The sequence below is a fragment of the Pogona vitticeps genome, chromosome 5, assembly GCF_051106095.1.
Source record: "Pogona vitticeps strain Pit_001003342236 chromosome 5, PviZW2.1, whole genome shotgun sequence".
NCBI lineage: Eukaryota > Metazoa > Chordata > Lepidosauria > Squamata > Agamidae > Pogona > Pogona vitticeps.
This window is the reverse complement of record NC_135787.1, coordinates 184,358,782-184,379,690: the sequence shown is the minus strand read 5'-3', so window position 1 is coordinate 184,379,690 and position 20,909 is coordinate 184,358,782. Positions and strand designations below refer to the sequence as shown.

Here is a 20,909-nt window from a genome sequence, read left to right as displayed (position 1 = left end):
ATAGGTCAAGAGAATCTCTATCTGACCGTGTGGACTGAGTTGTAAACCCAAAAATATTCCACAATCAAGTACAGTGGTGCCTCGCTTAACAGCAATAATCCATTCCAGGAAAATCACCGTTAAGGGAAAACATCGTAAAGCGAAAATAAAAAGCCCACTGAAACGCACTGAAAACCTTTCAATGCGTTCCAATGGGCTTAAAACTCAACATCCAGCGAAGATCCTCCATACGGCGGCCATTTTCGCTGCCTGTATAGTGAGGAATCCGTCCCTAAACACAGCAGGGAGCCATTTTATTTACCCGGTGGCCATTTTGAAACCACCGATCAGCTGTTGAAAAATCATCTTTTTGCAAAGAATCGGTTCCCGAAGCAGGGAACCGATCATCATAAAGCGAAAATCTCCCATTTAGTCCATTGCAATTGCGACCGCAAAAAGATCATCGTAAAGCAGATTCGTCGTAATGCAGGGCAATCATAATGTGAGGCACCACTGTAGAAATAGTAGCTCTTGGTTCATTTCAGGACAAACTAGATGGATACGATGTTAAAATTTGTTTATGCATTAGTGTGTGTTTTGTTTTCACTTTAGATAACAGCTGGCAACATTGCCAGTTACAGTAACAATGGCAAATGCTACAGCGTTTTAATTCTTCTTCACCTTGCTGATGTAAAAGGCACTAAAAGCACCTTCTGGAAGGGAAAAAAAGCTGTTAATTGATAGAAATATAGGAAAAATTACTTCCCCCCCCCCCCCCACTATATGACTATATGTCACAGATTAATCCACCTGGCTAGGGGATTCTAGAAGGTTCGGCCGAAGAAGCAATATTCCCCATCCCTAACAGTTTCTGCTATTTCTAAACCATTTTTCGTAAAAGAGCAAGAGTTTATTGCTCAATCAATTATATAAGAATGGAGAAAAATGTCCTCCTGCATAATCAATAGATTTTGTTAGAAGCTGCTTATCTTATGACTTTGTTTTATTTACCATTTATCATATTACGGTTGTTGATAGTATTACAAGCGGGGGGGGGGGACTGAAAACAAAAGCCAATAATGCAAAGGTTTTATCCCTCCTTCAGGCTCTTTTTCCTTAACCAGAGTCAGGGTTATTTTTAGCATACAGTTAAAACCAAAATGGCATGGCGGGCCTGGGGGAGGGCATGTGCGGTTGGAAACTGGTGGATAGCTCAGTGGTTTAGACCTCGGACAGCAGAGCCAGAGGTTGTGGGTTCGATTCCCCCCCCCCAGGGCCTCCTTGACAATGGCTGGGCTCCATATAGACCCTTCCAGCTCTGCCGTTCTAAGATGATCTAATACGATGGGTAGCTGGACAAATAAAGAAAATATAAGTAAATTTCGGGTTTGGGTTTATTAAGAACTTAAATGAAAGGCCGTGTCATATACCTCAATTTACCTCTCTGAGGGCCTCTCCCTTAAAATTCTACCCATCCAACCTGCACCTCTCATACCGGAAGGCTTTGAGTGGCCACCCTGAGGGAGGCCCGGAAAATTGTCGCCGCCAAACCGGGCCTTCTCTGTGGTGGCCCACGTCACTTTGGAATTCTCTCCCATCAGAGATGCGAGTGGCCCTAGCCCTTCTTGGTTTTAGGAGGTGAGGCCTGGTTCTTTTCGCAAGCCTTTTCATAGCCTTGCCTCAGACAAAGTCGTTTTTAATTATTTTTCATTAATGTTTGTTTGTTTGTTTTTTCACTAGTTGCATTCCGAACTGGTGTCCTTCTCTCCATTGGCTTCTTATTATTTCTTAATCACTTTTAATGTTTTGTCATTTTTCTACGCTTCGTGGTATCGTACTTTTTGGGATCATGTTTACCGTGGCCCCTTTTCTGAATTTTCTGACTTCTCTGAAATCTTTTGCTATTGTTTGTATTCCTATGATGATGATGATGATGTTGCTCTGTTGGCCAACCAGAGTGGTGGCTCTACTATGGGTTGGGTGGGATAGAAAGATTAAGAAAGGAGTAGAAAGGGCCTGAATTCCATCATTAATTCAAACTGCTCAGCCCTGTTATTCCGGTGTACAAGGCAGAAAATAGGAACAACAAGCACACATCTCCACCCTTATCAGCAAATAACTGACCTGCTGTCTTTCCACAACACCCCAGTCCTGACGCTCAAGGCAGTGGCCTCACTTGTCTCAGTGGTAAGGCCAGCCCTAATTTTGTGAAGCAGCAACACCACAAAATTGTGTAAGCAATGGCCATGAAACTGGAGGTGATCTCCTTCCAGAGGAGTCCACTTCATAGAGCTGATATAGACACTGAAATTTAGCTCAGGTCGGTGTTGCTTTCATTTGAGAAATAACATTTTACATTTAAACAAGACACCTGCTTCCACAACATTTTGTTTACAGTAGAACTGCCACCTCAGAAGCCTCCTGAAAGGAGGAACTTCCTTCTAAACAAGATGCAAGGCCAGCATGCACCTTGATGAAGAGATGAACAGTGATCTGTCAGTAAGAATGGCCTTTTTCGTCCCCCTATTGTACTGACAGAGTTCATTATCAAACATAGGCAACAGCAGGGGACTCTTGACATGCCACAAACATGAACAGGGCATATGGCATGTGTTTTGCCAAACTATGTCAAAAGAGGAAAGGGGGAAAATCCACTTATTTAAGGACCATGAATCATGAAAATCATGCTCACTGGAAGGACAGATCCTGAAGCTGAGGCTCCAATACTTTGGCCATCTCATGAGAAGAGAAGACCCTGATGTTGGGAAAGTGTGAAGACAAGAGGAGAAGGGGACGACAGAGGATGAGATGGTTGGACAGCGTCATCGAAGCGACCAACATGAATTTGACCGAACTCCTGGAGGCAGTGGAAGACAGGAGGGCCTGGCATGCTCTGGTCCATTGGGTTACGAAGAGTCAGACACAAATCATGAAGATGCAGCTGGCTGAATAGCTGAATGAGTTAGGTACGTATCTGGCTGTGCAGCCAGAGGTAGGGAGTTGATTCCCTACTGTGCATGCCAGAAAAGCCAGCCTGTGTGGTCTTGGGCAAGCACCACAGTCCAAGGGCATCCCCAGAAGAAAGGAGGCAGTAAACTGCTTCTGAGTACTCTCTACCTAAGAAATCCTGTAAAGGGTTGCCATAAGTAAGAATTGACTTGATGACACAAAATGATTATATTAATCATGGAGCTTCTCAGATTTCTTTCATCACAGTAGTACTACTACCATATCCTCACTCCTTGCCATTTCACAGAGGATAAAAAAATCTGAAGGAAAGGGGAGAATTCAGACTAACTTTACAAAAAAGAGAATTTCTCTTCTAAATGGCAACTAGCCTAAAAAATTCACGCTACAATGGGGGGGGGGGCTCCTGCAAGAACTGTGTTATCCACATGCAAATTTAGCACGATTTAAATACAGTGGACAAATCAAAGCTCTTGTGTTTCTTTTTTATGACTGCTGTTGTGTCACTGATACCCAGTGCATATGCAGAACAAGCTGGGCTCGGTATCTAAATAAATACATAAATTGCAAGTCAACTGCACTTTAATTCAATAAGCAGGATGAGAAGCAGCCCGTTTCAGTTTAAATACAGCCAAATGAGATAAACATTGTCCATTACAAAACCAGACTTGTGAACTGCTTACTTCCAGCTGATATAGATGAGGTTGGTGCACATCTGGAAACTCACCCAGCAGTAGCAATGCTAGAATTTTATTTAGGAAGAGAAAATCCATTCATTTCAGTCACTAAAGGCTCCTTTAGAGAGGGGAAATGCAGCATACAACCCAATGATAAAAGAAATGCTTATTCATTTGCAGTTTTACGCAAATCAGTCAGTAATAAAGGCGACATTGAAGGCATTTAATTACCTGCGTATTGCACAGGTCCCCCAAAAACGCACTCAGAAACAAAGGCTGCACATTCAGTCACAGGTTTCTGCACTTCACAGTGGCAACTGCACTGCACCATCATTTAAAATCAAAGTGAAATAGCTACACACCTGGAACCTCACAATGAATGTGTTTGCTCTTTTAACAGCTGCAAACCCATGCAGTTTCTGGGAAGTACATCCCACTGGACTCAGTAAATATGGGATAAGATCCCAGGGCACAACTTCAGAAAAACGTATGCATAATATGCAGCAGGGGTCTTAAAAACACGTCAGCACAGTGTCACTTTTCAAGAGGCACTTATGAAATGTGATGCAACAAGGCACGCAAGAAGCCAATGATCACCAGAGAGTTATGGCTCCTTGGCAGATACCCTACTTTGGAGATTCTTTCCCTGGCACGCCAGGTAGGGCTAGGAAGGAAACCTTGCCTGAAACTATGAAGAGATGCTTCCAGCCAGTGATGACGATCCTGGGCTAGATGGAGAAGCTTGTTTTTTTGGTCCTCTAAAGGGCAGGACCAAAACTAATGGATTCAAATAAGGAGGAAATTTTGACTAAACATTATGAAAAAAATATTCATCCGACGTTTATAAACATACTTATTTTTACAGTCGGAAGGGCAGCTATGAAGGAGCAAGAGAAGGAGCAAGAGAAGATCCTTAATGGTAACGATGTGTCACAAGAGGCCAAGAGCAAGATCATCCATATCGTTGTGTTCCCAATTACTGTTTACACATGTGAAAGCTGGACTATGAAGAAAGGTTTAGAAAATATACATATTCATATAGTGGTTCTCAACCTCAGGTCCCCAGGTGTTCTTGGACTAAAACTCCCAGAAGCCTTCACCACTAGCTGTGCTGGCCAGGATTTCCGGGAGTTGTAGTCCAAAAACATCTGGGGACCCAACGTTGGGAACCACTGGAAAAGAACGTTCTGGTATAAGGCAGCTTCCTAGGCTCCTAACTGGATTTTGCCCTTCACGTTTTCCTGGACGTTGTGATTCTAACTTCTTGTGGGACATCATACAAGTATTGGCAACCCCATGTTGACACTTTATGTCAAACAGTTTCTCCTGCCTCTCCTTTTCAAAACACACCACAGAGGTTTCTTGGATCCAGGTTAGCCACCATGACATCAGCAGACCTGTGATCAGAAGGACTTTCACTGAAATTAGAACATCTGTATGCCTCCCTTTTTGATTTGAACCAGGGCTACAAGGCTGGCGGAGGGAGGAAATGAAGCTAAACCCCTTCCCCATGAGCTGCTATTTATCACAGAGGTCAATAGCAGCTTTATGCTGGGATAGGGCTCAAAAAAAGTTACTGCTTAGGACTACAGCTCCCAGATCGGCCATTGGCCATGCCAGCTGCAGAATTCTGGGAACTGCAGTCCAAAAAATTAACTTTTCCCAGATCTGCTTCTACGTGAGATCCTTCAAATCGGGATCTCGAGGGATGACCAAAATGTTGCAAGGTCACGATTTGAAGGCTCTCACGTAGAAGCAGATCTGGGAAAAGTTGATTTTTAATTTTTTTTAATGCAACATTTTGCATTCCCTGAACAAGCTCTGTCCTCTTCCAAAAATCCTGACCTAAAAGTATGAAACATTTGCAACCATATCCCTGAAGTTGGGGAGACAGTGTGTCCTACTATCCAAAGCCTTCCAGATAAAAACAGCTCCCCTTCTCTTGAATCTAACTCTTTCTACTACCGTATTTCCCCGAAAATAAGACAGGATCTTATATTAATATTTGTTCCAAAAAATGCATTAGGGCTTATTTTCAGGGGATGTTTTATTTTACAGTCATGCCATCTTCTTCTCGTTGCTGCACAAGGGTGGAGGGCAGGGTTTCCCTTCACTGGGGCTTATTTTTGGAGTAGGGTTTATATTACGAGCATCCTGAAAAATCATACTAGGGCTTATTTTCAGGTTAGGTCTTATTTTCAGGAAAACAGGGTAGGAGAGTGAACAAGTATCACATGCAAGCCAACCTGCAGCATCACAATTTGCTACAGAATGCCGGGGGGGGGGGGGGATATATCATGGCCGGCAATAGAATTTTAGAAAACTCAGGTTTTGTAGCATGTACTCTTTCTCTCTAAACACACACTTTTTAAATTTAAAGTCACCACGGATCTGTAATTTGAAAACATGTCGTGCAATTCTGGTTCTCAATACTGTAATTTTCAGCTGCCCTTAAACCATACAGTTTTGTAAGGCATAGGAAGGTGATGTTAGCAACTGTGGCGTGAGAAAGAGAATGAAAAGGGGAGATCCAGGATTTGAGGTGGATCACAGAGAATTGAAAGTTCTATTTGAAATACAGGAGAAGCAGAATGTAAAGGATTATCTTAGACAAGGGAATACCTGGCTGGCTAGCAACCTAATGTGGAAAACATCATCATCATCATCATCATCTTAGAACGGCAGAGCTGGAAGAGACCCTATGGATCTCTGAGTCCAACCCTGCTCAAAGAGACACAGTGGGGGATCAAACTCCCAACCAGATGCAGACAGACGGCTAAATCACTTTTACTGAGGTCCCACTTGTCCGTAATGTTTTTTGCACATGGCCACCCCAAATTAAAGTGATAAATGTGGCTTTCTGTTTGCAACCCGTTACATGAACAGCTATGATCGTTCTGTAACAACATCACAAAAAACACAGACCCATGGACAAATAGGTCTTTACCTATTCTTCTTTTATTAGTTAAGGAGCAAAAACCCGGATAGGCGTGTAATACATGTAGGCATGTAATGTTCAGATATTTGGGAAACTTGTTCTTTGCCACAGTAGATGTGGCTTGGCTTTATTTGTGTCTTTGTTTATTTAAGCAACTCAACATGACTTGAGGGAATCGATGTGTGATCCTTCAGAAATTGATTCTGAAGCTCTTCAAAAAAAAAAAAAAGGAAAGGCAGCTGCTGGTTCTATCAGAACCCATTAGAGTTCCTTTGTGAACCACAACTGTAGCTTTTTCTCAGAAATGAAACGTCTGTCTGTAGAGGTTAGGAATACTCATCAACCATGGCAGGCAGAGCAGAAAATACGTTCAGAGAAACGCATGACTTTTTCTTTCTGTGTATTTTAAAACACACACCATGCCGAGAGAGACATGGAGCTTAGGCTGTAGACAAACCAAACATGGACATGGACAGAATCGAGTTTATGTAAACAATGTATTTTCGTTTGGACTATTTAGTTGTAGAAGGGGCAGGGGGGACTTCAACAGATCCATCTCAAACTATTTCTGACTCCATCCAAAAGGTTGAGATTTTCACATGCTTCACACTGGCCAGGAAAAGGAACCAAATCCAGCTGTACTGGTTGAGATGCAAAGCCAAATAGGTGGCATTCAACACTATAATACTTTGGGGGGGGGGGGGAAGAATCCCAGCATGCTTTGCTGCCCAAACAGCCAATCATGAGTAGTACAAGCAACCATGGATGGAGGAAGAATATGGCTTGCCTCTCAATCTATCACTAATACCAAGCCTCGAATATGTTCATGTTTCACATAACATACATTAGAGCAGTTCCTTCTTCAATGAAGAAGGAAACATGCTAATGGCCAGTAATATTTAGATTCCTGTTCTGTCTGGCAGGACATATAAATAAAGGGTTAATTCCAACTCCAAGGCCCAACTCAAGCAGAGTTCATTAAATGAATGAATGTTAAGTCAGCATTTATATCATCTGCAAAGCGAACAAACATTTAGGAACTGCCGCCTGAGAACATGGGCAAAAGCACTGCACAGTATGGGAGGCTCCAGGCAATGTTTGAGGCAATGTTTGAGGCAATGTTTTGAAAATGACTGCTCCCACAGTCCCCATAATCGTTAATTGTTAAGCGAGGCACCACTGTAGATAAATAGGTACCACCACGGTGGGAAGGTAATGGGTGTTACGTGTTTAGTCACGCTGGCCATGGAAACTCTACGGACAAACGCTGGCTCTATGGCTTGGAGACGGGGATGAGCACCGCCCCCTAGAGTTGGACACGACTGGAATAAATGTCAAGGGGAACCTTTACCTTTTTATTTATAACCTAAGCTGGCTGCATAGCTCAATGGTTTAGGCATCAGAGGTTGGAAGTTTGATTCCTCCCTGTGTCTCCTGTGATGAGTCAGCCAGTGCCGTCATGGGCAAGCTGCAAAGTCCCAGGATTCCCCCAGAAGAAGGGAACAGGAAACCACTTCTGTATATTCTCTACCTTGAAAACCCTAGTAGGGATTTCCGTAAGTTGGAAACAACTTGACGGCACACAATATATACATATATTTATAGCCTGCTTACATCGACAATGTAGTACATATTTTTAGTTGTTTTTTATTTTGGAGGACAGTTTGTTTTTGTTTCTTTTTTGTTTAAGATTTTTGTTTTCAGGCTTTGTTTTGTTTTGCACATCACCCATTAAATACGATAGATCAATTGATGCTAAGAAAGATTATGTCTTCAACAGGCACCTAAGAGTGAGAATTCTTATACCATGTCTGTAACCAGGAGGAGGGAGGGGAGGAATTTCCACATGATGTCCGATACCATTATTGAATTCTCTCCTCCAAGCTATCACAGAAAATAGTATGTTGACACCTCTCAAACTGACCATGAGAGCCCAAAGGAGGTGATGAGGAAGTAGGTCAAAGCTATAACTGGGTTAAGGAGTGAGGATGGAGGCTCTGATTCATGGCTGAAACTCAGAGGGTGCAAAACATCCTTGTTGACGGAGTGCGAAAACACCCCTGGGGGTTTGCCGCTGGAAGGGCATAATATGCAACGCTAGCCGATCCTCCCTGAAATGCAAAAAGGGGGAAACAAGAAAATGCTGCATGGTTGTGGAAACAATACAGATGTAGGAGCAGGTGATCCCTTTAATTAACCATCAAGAGTATAAAAAACAAACAAAAAGCAAATTACAAGCTTTTGGTGATCAATCTTCTTCTTCAAGGCTGTGCATCAAGTTCTTGCGAGCAGTTCCAAACTTATATGCGGTTTTTAATGTCCCCAATTCACATGGCTTATGGTGTAGAGGCCAGGTAACCTTCTCACACGGAAGCAACTGCACCACGCATGTTGGTTGAAAGCTCTTCTTCAGCTAGCAACTTGGAATATATGGCCAATCTTCTAAAACAGAGGAAAGTCACAAGCAATCTGGGGCTGGGGGGGCGCTCCTTCTCCCTTTCTGCCTTTTTGAAACTCGAAGAGTTTCTCTTTAGGTAGGAGAGGGAAGACTTCCCGGTTAACAAAAAAAAAGGAGGACCCATGCACTCCATTGTCCTCCCCCTCTGGATACATCATTCCCATAAGGTAAAGGTTCCCCTTGACATTTAGTCCAGTCATGTCTGACTCTAGGGCGCAGTGCTCATCCCTGTTTCCAAGCCAGAGAGCCAGCGTTTGTCCGAAGACAATTTCCGTGGTCACGTGGCCAGCACAACTAGACATGGAACACCGTCACCTTCCCACCGTGGTGGTACCTATTTATCTACTTGCATTTACATGCTTTCGAACTGCTAAGTTGGCAGGAGATGGGACAAACGACGGGAGCTCCCTCCATCGCATGGATTCGATCTTACGACTGCTGGTCTTCCGACCCTGCAGCACAGAAGCTTCTGCGGTTTAACCCACAGTGCCACCACGTCCCTTATGCTCCCACTTAACCAACAGGGCAGAGAAGCTCTAGACATGAAAGTTGCGGGTTACAGCCGGGAAAAGGCAGGGTCTCAAATAATTTTAAAACTCATATTGGTGAGTATAAGATATACTACTTAGAATGGGAACCAATGTCTCAGAAATCACCTATGTGTATTTTTATGTGGGGTTTGAAACACCTAAATATATATTTTTTAAAAAGGCCCAGTGCCCGTTTTCAAATCTAGGAGGGCAAAAGGGAAGAAAGAGAATCATTCTGTGTGCCAGCACAGTAGGCAAGCCTGAACATTTAAATAAGGAATACCCAGCAAAGAGCAAACTTTAAGAATAAGCATAACAGACAAATTTATGTAAGTGGCACAATTAACACCCTAAACACTGTGGGTCGTTCACCCCCACCACACACTCATACCCCAAATGGCAAGGCACACTTCATCAGTGGGCCCACTGTTCCAAGTTGTTTATCCAAGTGACACGACAACTCCCAGTCCACACTGCGTTTCTTTCAGCTCGGCATCTTTCTCTGCGCGTTATGTATGTGTTTCACTTTACACATCATTTAAAAACAGCTCAAAGCCTCTACTGTATTTTTTGGTATTTCCCCCCCTCCCCACTTGGTAAGAAAGTAAAGAACAAAAAGAAGAAAGGAAGAAAGATTTCATTTCACACATTTTATAAACGGTTTCGCTAATCACAAACCTTACCTCACTACCACTTTTCCAATTCCGAGGAGGAGAGAAGTGTGTTTTTAATGATATCCACCGATACAGCAAGCAAGTTCCAGATAACTCTGTTCGGAACCTCTGAATGGCTTTTTTTGAATACTTCAACACTGAAATTTTTTTAAAATTCTGCTTCATTAAGTTGCATGAGTTCTAACTGAGCTGTAAGTAACTAATTCTAGTTAAGAATTAGCAGGGCAAGAATGCAAAATTGTGCTCTCCACTACCATAGTGACTATTATAGTATAAAATGAGTAAGAAGGAACTAGTATAATAATAATAATACAATATTTATTTTAGCCATAATATCTGCATACACAATCAACCAACGTGTAAGCAAACAAGCCTGTTAATTTAAAATTACAGTACTCTTAATTTATTAAGTCCTATATTTCTTCCATCAACTTACATATTTGTTTCAACACATTCCATGCTTTCCCATTCATTCAGAGTATGGTCTCTCAACAGACATCTTTAGCAATCTCTCCCATAATGAGTTGATTTAGTAAATAAAATTAAAACAAAACATAATGAACAGGTTGATGGCTTGAATTCTGTTGCATATGGTTTGTAAAAGATGTCATGGCTAATTGTGGATAATTGTATTTATTTATTAAAAATAGTTTACCCCACCTTTCTCCTTGAAAAGGACACAAAATTTTTCAAATATTTAAAAACAATATTTGAAGTTGAAAACAATGAGTATACAAGGGTGACTAGCATCATTAAAAGATAATATAGTATTTAAAGCTAAGAACAATTAGAAAAGAGGCATGCTACATCATTAAAAGACAGTATTAGAGCTAAGAACAATAAGTATATAATTCTTTTTTTAAAAAAAATGCTGAGAAACAGAAAATGCAAAAGAAACCAGAAAATTTAGTACTGTAATCAAATGCAATCAAAGCAGTAATGCATAATAATAAATCTTAAAATTAAAAAATCACACACAGGTAGCTAGTTAGTGTGGAAAGGCTATCTACCTGTGTTGGACTGCCAGGCTGCATCTTAATTGTACAGCTGAGCATGTGACCTGGTATGTGATGGAGATATGTCCCAGCACCTCATCAATTAACCTCAATTAGCCATGTTATGTTATGAAAATTATCTGCGAACAATAGGATTCTGGTCTTTGGTGTGTTTTCTAAGTCTATTAAGCCACCAAGCACTAATGACTTAACCATTTCTGTTTCGAATTTTCTATGTCCCAAAAGTGATGTCAAGAGATGTCAAGAGAAGCCTGGGTTCCTGCATGCATGTAGATCCTAAAGGTGCATAGAAATGCCTCCCCTACCGACATGTCACCTTCCAAATACAGAAGAATAGCTACTCCCCTCTCGGTGTGGTGACCTTATCCAGATAAGGAGCGAGTGGCTAGGAAATAAAGAAATATGCCCTTTTGCTAATAACACTGGAGTGTTTCGTATCATTTTTCCCCTGTGCCCCCCCCCAGTATGGATGCTTGAGGCACTGCCTCATTTGCATTAGTTTCATGATAGCTCTGAATTCTAAGAATTAGAATTCATGATAATGAAGATACTCAGTTTAACTTGTATAAGAGATCTCCTCCAATATTCAGGGGCTGCAGCTAGAAAATGGAGGTCACCTCTGTACTTACAGATTTTAATCGGGCAACATGGTTTGTTTTGTTATGGGACTCAGCAACCATATATGTGAACTACTCCAGTCTAGCAATTATCTCTTGCTTTCCTCTTCTCTCTCTTTCCTATGGTAATAAATGAAGAAGTAGAGGTACAGGTATAAGAAAGAAAAGGTAAGAAAGAGGTGGGGACGGCCAGGCTCCTCAGAGACCAATCTGCAACAATCTAAAAAAAAAAGCTGAGAAGAACTGAACTAAAGTACAGTATATGTTAACTTGACATTCAAACCAGATGATATACTTAGCATGTATCTAGAAACAGTGTTATCTCGAATGGTGAAAAAAAAAATCAGTTTGTTGTAACTTTTCTTTCCCTACATAGTTTGTATTTAGTGTGCATGTCACTGGATCCGGCTTGCTTTTGTAAGTTCCATTTCTGAGGTACACCTCTCTGAAGTCACTGGAGGGAAAATGTGCTCATGCCAAGCAATGCACCTTCCCTCAGTGTCAAGTTTCACCCCGAAAGTAAATAGTATTTTCTTCCTTTAGATCCACCTCCATTTCCGTTGCTTCTTGAATTTCTGTCACTTCTCCTCTCATCTCAGCTGTATTAAATAATTTTAAGTTCCTTAGGTCGGGGAACAAACCTCTTATAGTTTGTAGAGTTACATGCACATTGAAAACAAAACACATAAAGAAAAAGGAAATGTAAATCCATAAGACAATCTAGCAGAGTCTGGCCTCTCTTATCCAACATGCTCAAGGGAAGCAGGCCCACAACTGTATCCATCCCAAACTCCTTCACACGCACACTATTACAGCTGTTACAGATGCCACTGCAAAGTCAGTGTAGATAGGGAGCTGAAAAATTTATACGAAATGGATCATCGTGGTTTGCAGGAACAAAAGCAGGAGGCCAAAGGATAGCTGAGATGAGAAAGGATGCAGGGAAATTAAAAAAAACTTTCCTTACTTTTGGGGCAGTGAATATTAGAAGACAAATGAAAGCAATCCCATAAACAGTTAGCTAGACATACGTTCCATTGAACACTGTGGTATTTGCTTATGGATAATAAGACACAAGATGACTTGGAAACAGCTCTGGGTAGTGGAAAATAATGGACAGTTAACTTAAGGAGCAAGTTAGCAAAAACATTACAACAGTCACAGTATAAGAAAATTAAAATATAAAAATGGGGACAGGTCCATCAAGAGCTGCTAAATATAGCAGTCTGTAATATAAAGTTCAGGTTCAAAGTCCATCTCTCTCGCTCTCATACACACGCATGTGTGTGCGCGCACACACACACACGCACACAGAGAGAGACTGGGAATTTAGCATAATGAAGAACTATTTAGGAAATCCAAAAATACTGCCAGTCCTACAATTTATTTTTGCACATTTATTTATTTTTAATTGTATATTTTTGTGCATTTATTTATTTATCTATCTATTTATTGCTATAACTTTGGTTATGCTGAAACAAGGATGGTGAACCCATTTCATATAGAAGCATCCCTGCCTGATCTCTTGGGAGAGGGTTTTATTCATCCTAGGTGAGCACCCCATAGTTGTAAACTGCCACGAGTAGCCTTGCTGACAAATGCATATAGTTAACCACCAACCAAAGACAGAATGGCGAGCCACCAGATGAAAACACAACTAGTCTGGCCCAAGAAGTCAGTACTTTGGGATCAGAAGTGAAGGGAAATAGACCTCCCAACTTCACAGCAGCTTCCTGGAAGAACCTGAGAAATCCCATGCTTGAGCAGTAGAATAGGCTTTCATTCAACTTCCAGTTAAGAGGACAGCAAACCAGAAAATGCTGATACACTTCTCTATACCCATTCAGAACACACTAAGGAACACAGAGATTCTCTCCTTTTCACCAACCAGGGCAACATGGTCATATGAGTCAAAAAATAAGTCTAACTATTCTACAAAAGCAATACTGTTGTTCTCAAGTATATAACATTTTATAACCCAACTGTAGAGGTCTACAACAAGGAGTTTCCGCATGAACGTTGTGTAGGAACCAGGCAGCCACAGAACGGGGCCCTATTAAGAGATTTTTGGATGGAGTAATAGAAGACATTTCAGCTGTCTGTTCAATAAACATATTGGGTGGATTTGGATTTAGCTTTGAACTCTACTAGGCATGCAAGAGTGAGGTGCAAAAGAGGCCCAATGAGAAGAGCAGAAAGTCTTGATTCAAGGGCAAAAACCTCAAGCTTGCGGACGGAGAAAATCCCTGTTTAAGACTCTTCAAGATTACCATCAGGTAAATAATACTGAGCTTAATGGGAGAAAAAAAATAAGCTGATGTGAAAACAGTTTCCTAAATTAGCTTAGTATTGTAATATAGATATTGCAATCCGTCTTTAAATCAGTGCAATATTATTTTGCCAGGGTTCCCCTCTCAATGCCTGACTTCTATTTCCTTACAGTTCGGTTTAGCTGGTAAGACTCTAGTGACCTTTTTATGCTACCAATATAACCTTGTGGGATGCCACGCACAGCAATGGCAAGATGCAAATCATCATCACTGTTACAGTGCAGCTTTCTGAGCAGCCTCTACTTAAATAAGGAACAGCCATGTAGAATCCAACCTTAGATTTTAAAGGGTTTGAAAAAACTAACTTGATCTCCAACTTTTAAAAAGCCAGAACACATTTCATTTAGCATAAACACATCTATCAGTTTCACTTTCTCCTAAATTCAGTTTTTTTAAAAAAAAAAAACAAGTTTCTTCAGTCAGAGTGTCTTCAAGTTCTAACAGATGACCCACCCCAAATTCTCAATCATCTGTAATGATAAAGTGCGGTGCATGTTGCTATTCCCGGCACAGAACAGACTATGTTGTGCCTATCTGCCATGTAATTTATTAAAGAGGAGAATCTCAGAAAAATAAAATAAAATAGGTGCTAACCATTTTCATCACAACATGGTTGAATGCAAACCTGGCCTTTTAAGAGTGAAGTATTCAAAGAACTCTGTCTGGGAAAATCTGTCAGTTTCTCTTTCTCCTGCACTCTGTCTTCTTAAATCTTCAGCTCTTTCCATCAAGTCTATGAAGAAATCCCTTCGTTCCAAAAAATCCATAATGAAAAACAAATCAAACGTAATTCTCTCTCATCTCCAGTTTCCAAAAATAATTCCCGTCCCTTTTGTGGCTTTACCACCACGAATACCCCTTTCCTAATTTCTTTCCTCACCGTCGTGACTTAGGTCACATCTGGTGTGTTTTTATCCACCAGAGGCTGAACACAGGCCATCAGTCCCGTACTGTGGCCCACCGGTTGCTCGGGAAGAACTCCACTCTCGTGGTCCCAAGCAGGAAGCAAAAGATGTCTTAAAAACATGTCAAGCCCGAGAAAGAAGTCACCAAACAGAGATGCTCGGCTGCCTTTGCGTGAGGGAATCTCTCTTGTCAAAGCTTGTTTTCAAATGTTAAGACCATTTGGCCAGGGTCTTGTCTTTGATTTTTCACTGCCCAATGAATCACAAAGTCAAGCAGTGCTAAACAAATATTAAAAGAACCATGCTTATAAAGTTATGGAGCTTCCAAAAGCAGGCATTACCGTACTTCTGTTCAATCTGCACATATGGGTTACAAATACAAAACACATTTGCACGTGATGACACTGATTCATGAGACTTGTGTTCTAAGGGCATTCACAAAAACCTGCTGCAGATTTATAAAGTTAGGCCCTGAAGATTACCTAATGTTCATTTATTTATTTAGCAACTTACATATATGCCACTTCTACTCACTTACACCACTGCATACATAAATAACCCCCGCATCACTTTTTACCAGGTTGGTGCCACATGGTCTTCTTAAAACTTAACTTTCAGGATTACTCAAAAACAAGAGGAACTCATCATTTTGCAAACTATAATTCTACGGTGCATGCTTCTAATTCAGATACAAGTTTTAACCAAAACCATTATTATTATTAAGGCAAAACTGCTTTCAAGTATTCAGATCTGGAGCAATAAGATGCAAATTTCAGAATAACTCTTAGTATTTCTACCGTTTTGGTACGCAGTTATGTTAATCATTTAAAGTCAACCAAATTTAGGTTCTGAACTTCTTAATATTCCAATAAAGTGAAGCAGTTTCTACACATTGAGAAGACTGATTTTCCGAGCATATAATGGTTCACAGGTGACAGATGTTATGAGTTTTAGAAGAGGCCTAGCATTTTTTTAAAAAAGAATAATAAAACAGAAACAGAAAAAGCCTTATCTTTCATTGCTTACTATGAGGGTTCAGTTCCAAATGATACATTATTTGTCTCACACACAAAAACGAGAATAAATGTATCTACTTGATTATCCTAGCACCATCTTTACTGGACAGGTTAAACAGTCATAGCTGATTGTCAGGCCAGATTTGTTTGGTCTTAAAGTAATATCTACAAATATCTCATGGGTTTGAAGGTGGTAGAATTTATAACTATAAATCAGCAAATTTAAAGCACTGCACAGACCCATTTTAAGTGTTCTCCTTTATCACAATTTTTCCTTTTTTAAAAACAAACACCAGGCTTGTTTTGCTATTATCAAACTCAAAGGGATGTTACTCTAGGGTTCCTTAAAGATACAGTCAAGTAATCCAAGTTTTCAATTGATTAGAGAGATCAGAAACATCCTGGAAGGTCAGACACCCAACCGCTGGATGTCACCATTGTTTGATATCTCTTATTTTATGTCTGTTATTTTATGCCTTAATCTCCTACAGACAAAGAGAAACCCAATTAAGGATACTAATTTTGTCTTCCACCATAAATTAAGGTGATTTGGGAAGCTGCTGTAAGCAAATGATAGCCAGCAGGATACAGCTTAGCAGGCCACATTAAAGTGATTAAATACAAACAGGCTTCCCCAAAATTCCCTCTTATCTGAACTTAAACAGGTAGCAGCACAAAAATTCCAATTATCACAAACTCTACTTTTATATATAAACAAAATACAATTGGAATCGCCTATCATCAGATGACCTCTGTCTCCCTAAATAGCTTAAAAATTGTGGCTTGATATTATAATATTCTTTTCATATAGCCCATAATATGAGAAAACACTGAAAGCGAACCCGTATTTGTGGATTGTTTTTTTCACCCAAGCATCACAGTCTGTACCTATACTGTTCCAAAAAAAGAATTTGAAATGTATTTAAATTATTTGGAAATACTGTAAATCTAAGTGCATTTGTAGCAAAATTAAACTCTCAAAATGTATGGATGACAGGGAGTTTTTTCCAAGAAAATGTCACAAGAACCCACAAAAACATTTTGCATCTAGTCAATTCTAGCGATGGAGGGGGGGGACTACCACCTCTGCTGCCATAACCTTGAAACCCTGCCAAAGGGTTAAAAATGATATCAAGATACATTTAGGAGCCACAATGACAAACATTATTTGAACTAAATTAATTGGCACCCAACTTTAAATACAATTAGATGGAAAAAGGTCTATAAGTTTAGCTGATCTGTCTTCCAAGTAAGAATCTTATCCACTTCTTCAACCTACAACAACATGTAGGAAATAAATGTCATTTTTTAAAAATTTGCAGAAATTTATTCCATGCCACATTTGGGATTAGGATGTAAAACACCTTTACTGAAATGCTCAGGTCACTAATGAGAAACCCATCATCCTTAAAGAATCCACTGAAAAAAATGATTATTCCGTATTTCCATGCGGGTCAAAACAATTGTAATAAAGAGGACTATCCAACTTCTACTTTACACAGAAAACTGAGATCCCATTGACTTCTATGGCCGTTACTTTCAAAACAGGACGCCCTGAACTCAGCAGGGCATACTTCCAAGTAAACATGTCAAAGCCAAAGCTGCAAGTTTGCTTAGAATCGGAATCTTTGCATCCCAAAAATGCATGTGCAAAAATTCCATGATGGTATTTTTAAGGCTCGGCCTTAATATCAAATACTCAGCCTCCTTTAAGTTGTGGATCACTTGCAAAGGAAGGCAGGGAAATATTACATTGCATTTCCACAGAGTTTATGTACAACCTTGTTTTCTAGCGTCACAAAGTTTCTGAACCAAGTTCTACCAAGTTTCCAGAATGCTTTCCAAGACATCATAACCTTAAGGACGCTCTCTTCATCTTTCACCAAAGGCAAACGTACAGAAGAAGTTGTGATGGTGTAAAATGTAGAATGCAAACATGCAGCTACACTACACAGAATATAAGCTAGAAAGGCAGGTCTGCAAAAAAAAAATGTGGCAACTCAGCTCTTAATAGGCCTTAGTGTTAAAACCAATGTATTACTTATTGGACAAAAAACACTTTTAAATGTAATACTGTACTGTATAACTGAACAGGTCTCTTTTCCGGACCTATGGAGCCTTTTAGGGGCACATCATACAGTATGCATTTCTACAGGAGACATCAAAAGTTTGTGGGGAGAAGACAGTGTCCTGGACTTTGTGACAGCACAGCGAAAACCCTGCACTTTTCCAGTTAAAAAATTGCCCGAAAAAAATCTCTTTTGCTCTCCTGAATGTTTGCTCAAAAGCTACTCTCCACATAATTTTTGAGATTACAGGTATCTGAATGTATGCAACGGAACACCCCACACAGCATTATGTTACGCAGCGAGGCGCACTTTATGGGCTCGAAGGGGCCTACTCTTACGTAAACCGCCTCACCTTTGCAGTCCGGTGTGCCAAGCGGAGCCTTTTTAAAAAAAAAAAAAATAACGCGGAGGGGGGGGGGGAGAGAAGGAAAGGAACCTTACAGTTTTCAGGCTGACGGTCGGGGCGGGGGGGGGGGGAGAGTAGGACCTAAGGTTGTCCCGTAATCCATCTTCAAAAGACGAAAAAGGCGGTATCCAATAAAATAAAAATAAAGACCAAAGAGGCGGCGGGGGGGGGGGGGTTGCGAGGGGAAGGGAACCCGAGCAAAGGGTTTCACGGGAGGTCTTTCCTACAATGCCTTTTCACGGCGTGCATCCTCGCTTCCTGAGCGCCGCTGCTGCCGCAGTTTGGCGAGTGGGGAAAAAAGTTTCGACGCCAACTTAAAAAGTCGCCCGCGAAGTTTCTCCGCGCTCTGGCGCGCCCCTCTCCGCGAAGACGCTGCACACTTTTTTAAGTCCCCAAGATTTTTGGGGGGGCGCCTGAAACCCCCGAAAGGTCCTCGTTGTCCCCCGCTTTCTTTCTCTCTTCTCTTCCTCGCCCCCCCCGCATCCTTCCTGTCCAGGCGATCCCCAGCTCTTCCTTCCCCCCCCCGCCCGATCCCCGTTACCTGCTCTCGAGGGATGCAAGGCAGCGACGTCCGGCGATGGGACTTATTGCCGCCGCTCGCCATCTCGGCCGAGATCATGGAACTGGATCGCCGGCGCCTCTTCAACGCCGGCCCTTCTTCCCTGGCCGGCCGGGCCGGAGCGAAAGGGGCGCTTTCCCCTCCGTCGGGGCCTTCCTCCTCCTCCTCCTCTTCCTCTTCTTCTTCGCCGTGCTCTCCCCCCTCTTGGCCGGCGGCGAGGAGGCGGAGGCGGCGAGCAACCCGGGGGGGCCGCGAATAATAGCCCGCGCCGAGGATGCCCAAGAAGCCGAGGAGGTAAGCCAGGTAAGGTGGCCAGGTGGGGCGGGCGCCCTGCCAGGAGCCGAGGGCGCTGATCCGCAGGGCGCTAGTCAGCGCCAGCATCAGGAGCCCCGGGCCGAGCCGCCGCGCCAGCCATCTCCCCCCGGCCAGGCAGCAGCAGCAGCAGCAGCAGCAGAGCACCACCCCGGCGGCGGCGGCGGCGGCGAGCAGGCGGCCCTCCTCTTCCTCCTCCTCCTCCTCCTCCTCCTCCGGCCCCCTCAGGGCCGCCAAGCCCAGCTGGGCGAGCGCTTCCCCCCCGACGGCGGCGGCCAGCCAGAGCCAAGCGGCCGTCCGCGGGGGCAGCCCGGCGCGCACCCACTCCCAGCCCAGCCAGAGCGAAGCAGCCGGGAAGAGGAGGAGGAGGAAGAGGAGGAGGAGGCAGGCGCAGCAGCAGCTGCCGGGGATCGGCGTCCGGCCGGGGGGGCGGCTGGTGGTGGGGGTCCCACCAGGTGGGGGCCCCCCTGGGTCCCGATCCTCCGCCGCCGCCTCTCCGGCTCCCGCGTCCGCCTCTTCGGGGCGCGCCAGGCGGAGGAGCCCCAGCGCCAAGAGCAGCGCCACCGAGCCGGCGCCCAGCGCCCAGCCGAGTTTGCAGGACTTCCCGATCTTCGGCCGAGCGTCCCGAGCCGGATCGCTGCCGCCGCCGGGCCGCCGATCGTGGTGGCGGAGGCTGCCGTTCCTCTTCCTCGTCGCTTCCTCCGGCCTGAGCGGGACGCAGCACCCGTTGCACCCGCCGGCGCAGGCTTCCGCGCCCGCCGAGGGCTTGCGCTCCTCGGCGCCGGAGTTCCAGCCGGCGACCCCGCTCGCCTCGCCGCTACTCCCAGCCATAGAGAGGTCTCTCTCTTCTCTTTCTCCCCCCCCCCCTCCACTCCCCCTTTTCCCCTCCTCTCTTGCCCGGCACAGGAGGGGGGGGAAGATGTAACTCCCAGGATTGACCCCCCCTTCCTCCTCCTCTTCCTCTTTTCCGCCCTCCCTCTCCGGGAGGTAATAACAACAATAATAATAACAAAGCCCTCTTTTTGCAGGCGGGGATCTCCGGCAAACAGCGTCCTTTGAGGGGGGGGGTGTATTTTTTTTAAAGGACGGAATTTAAAAAAAAAACCCAAATCTTTAAAAACTAAGAATCAAGCAAAATCAAGAGGGACATGGAGACAATGTTTTTTTTAAAAATATATATAATAAAGTGGAAAACAAGAGCTTTTTTAAAAAAGTGGAAGAAATCCGAGGGGGGGGGGCTTGAATGCACCAAGTTTAAAAACAAGGGGAGAGATATGGAAATGGTCTTATTCTCCAGGTTCGGCAAGAAAAAGAGACTTCAAAAGACCGTAAGTATGCGAAAAGGGGGGCCACGCGGCGGCTCTCGTTCGTTCGCTGTCTCTGCTGCTACTCCGGAGGGCTCCTGTTGGGTTCTATGGGTTTCCTCGTTTTTTTAGGCCATGAGCGCTCCGGATCT

General features: G+C 43.0%; 1 protein-coding gene and 1 long non-coding RNA gene across 3 annotated transcripts in view; one reads left to right on the top strand and one right to left on the bottom strand.

Moving 5' to 3' along the window:
• The window catches only part of PDE3A (phosphodiesterase 3A), a 314,647-nt gene extending 294,136 nt beyond the window's left edge, over positions 1-20,511 (bottom strand). The window contains exon 1 of one of the 2 annotated variants that reach the window (XM_072999742.2): positions 19,124-20,511. In XM_072999742.2, coding sequence (XP_072855843.2) covers positions 19,124-20,284 — 1,161 coding nt within the window. In that variant the 5' untranslated portion in view covers positions 20,285-20,511. The remainder of the gene's footprint in view (positions 1-19,123) is intronic. The other variant, XM_072999743.2, reaches the window with a different exon arrangement.
• LOC144583164 (uncharacterized) overlaps positions 20,473-20,909 on the top strand; it is a 73,410-nt gene continuing 72,973 nt past the window's right edge. The window contains exon 1 of the long non-coding RNA XR_013536810.1: positions 20,473-20,781. This is a non-coding gene — a long non-coding RNA (uncharacterized LOC144583164). The remainder of the gene's footprint in view (positions 20,782-20,909) is intronic.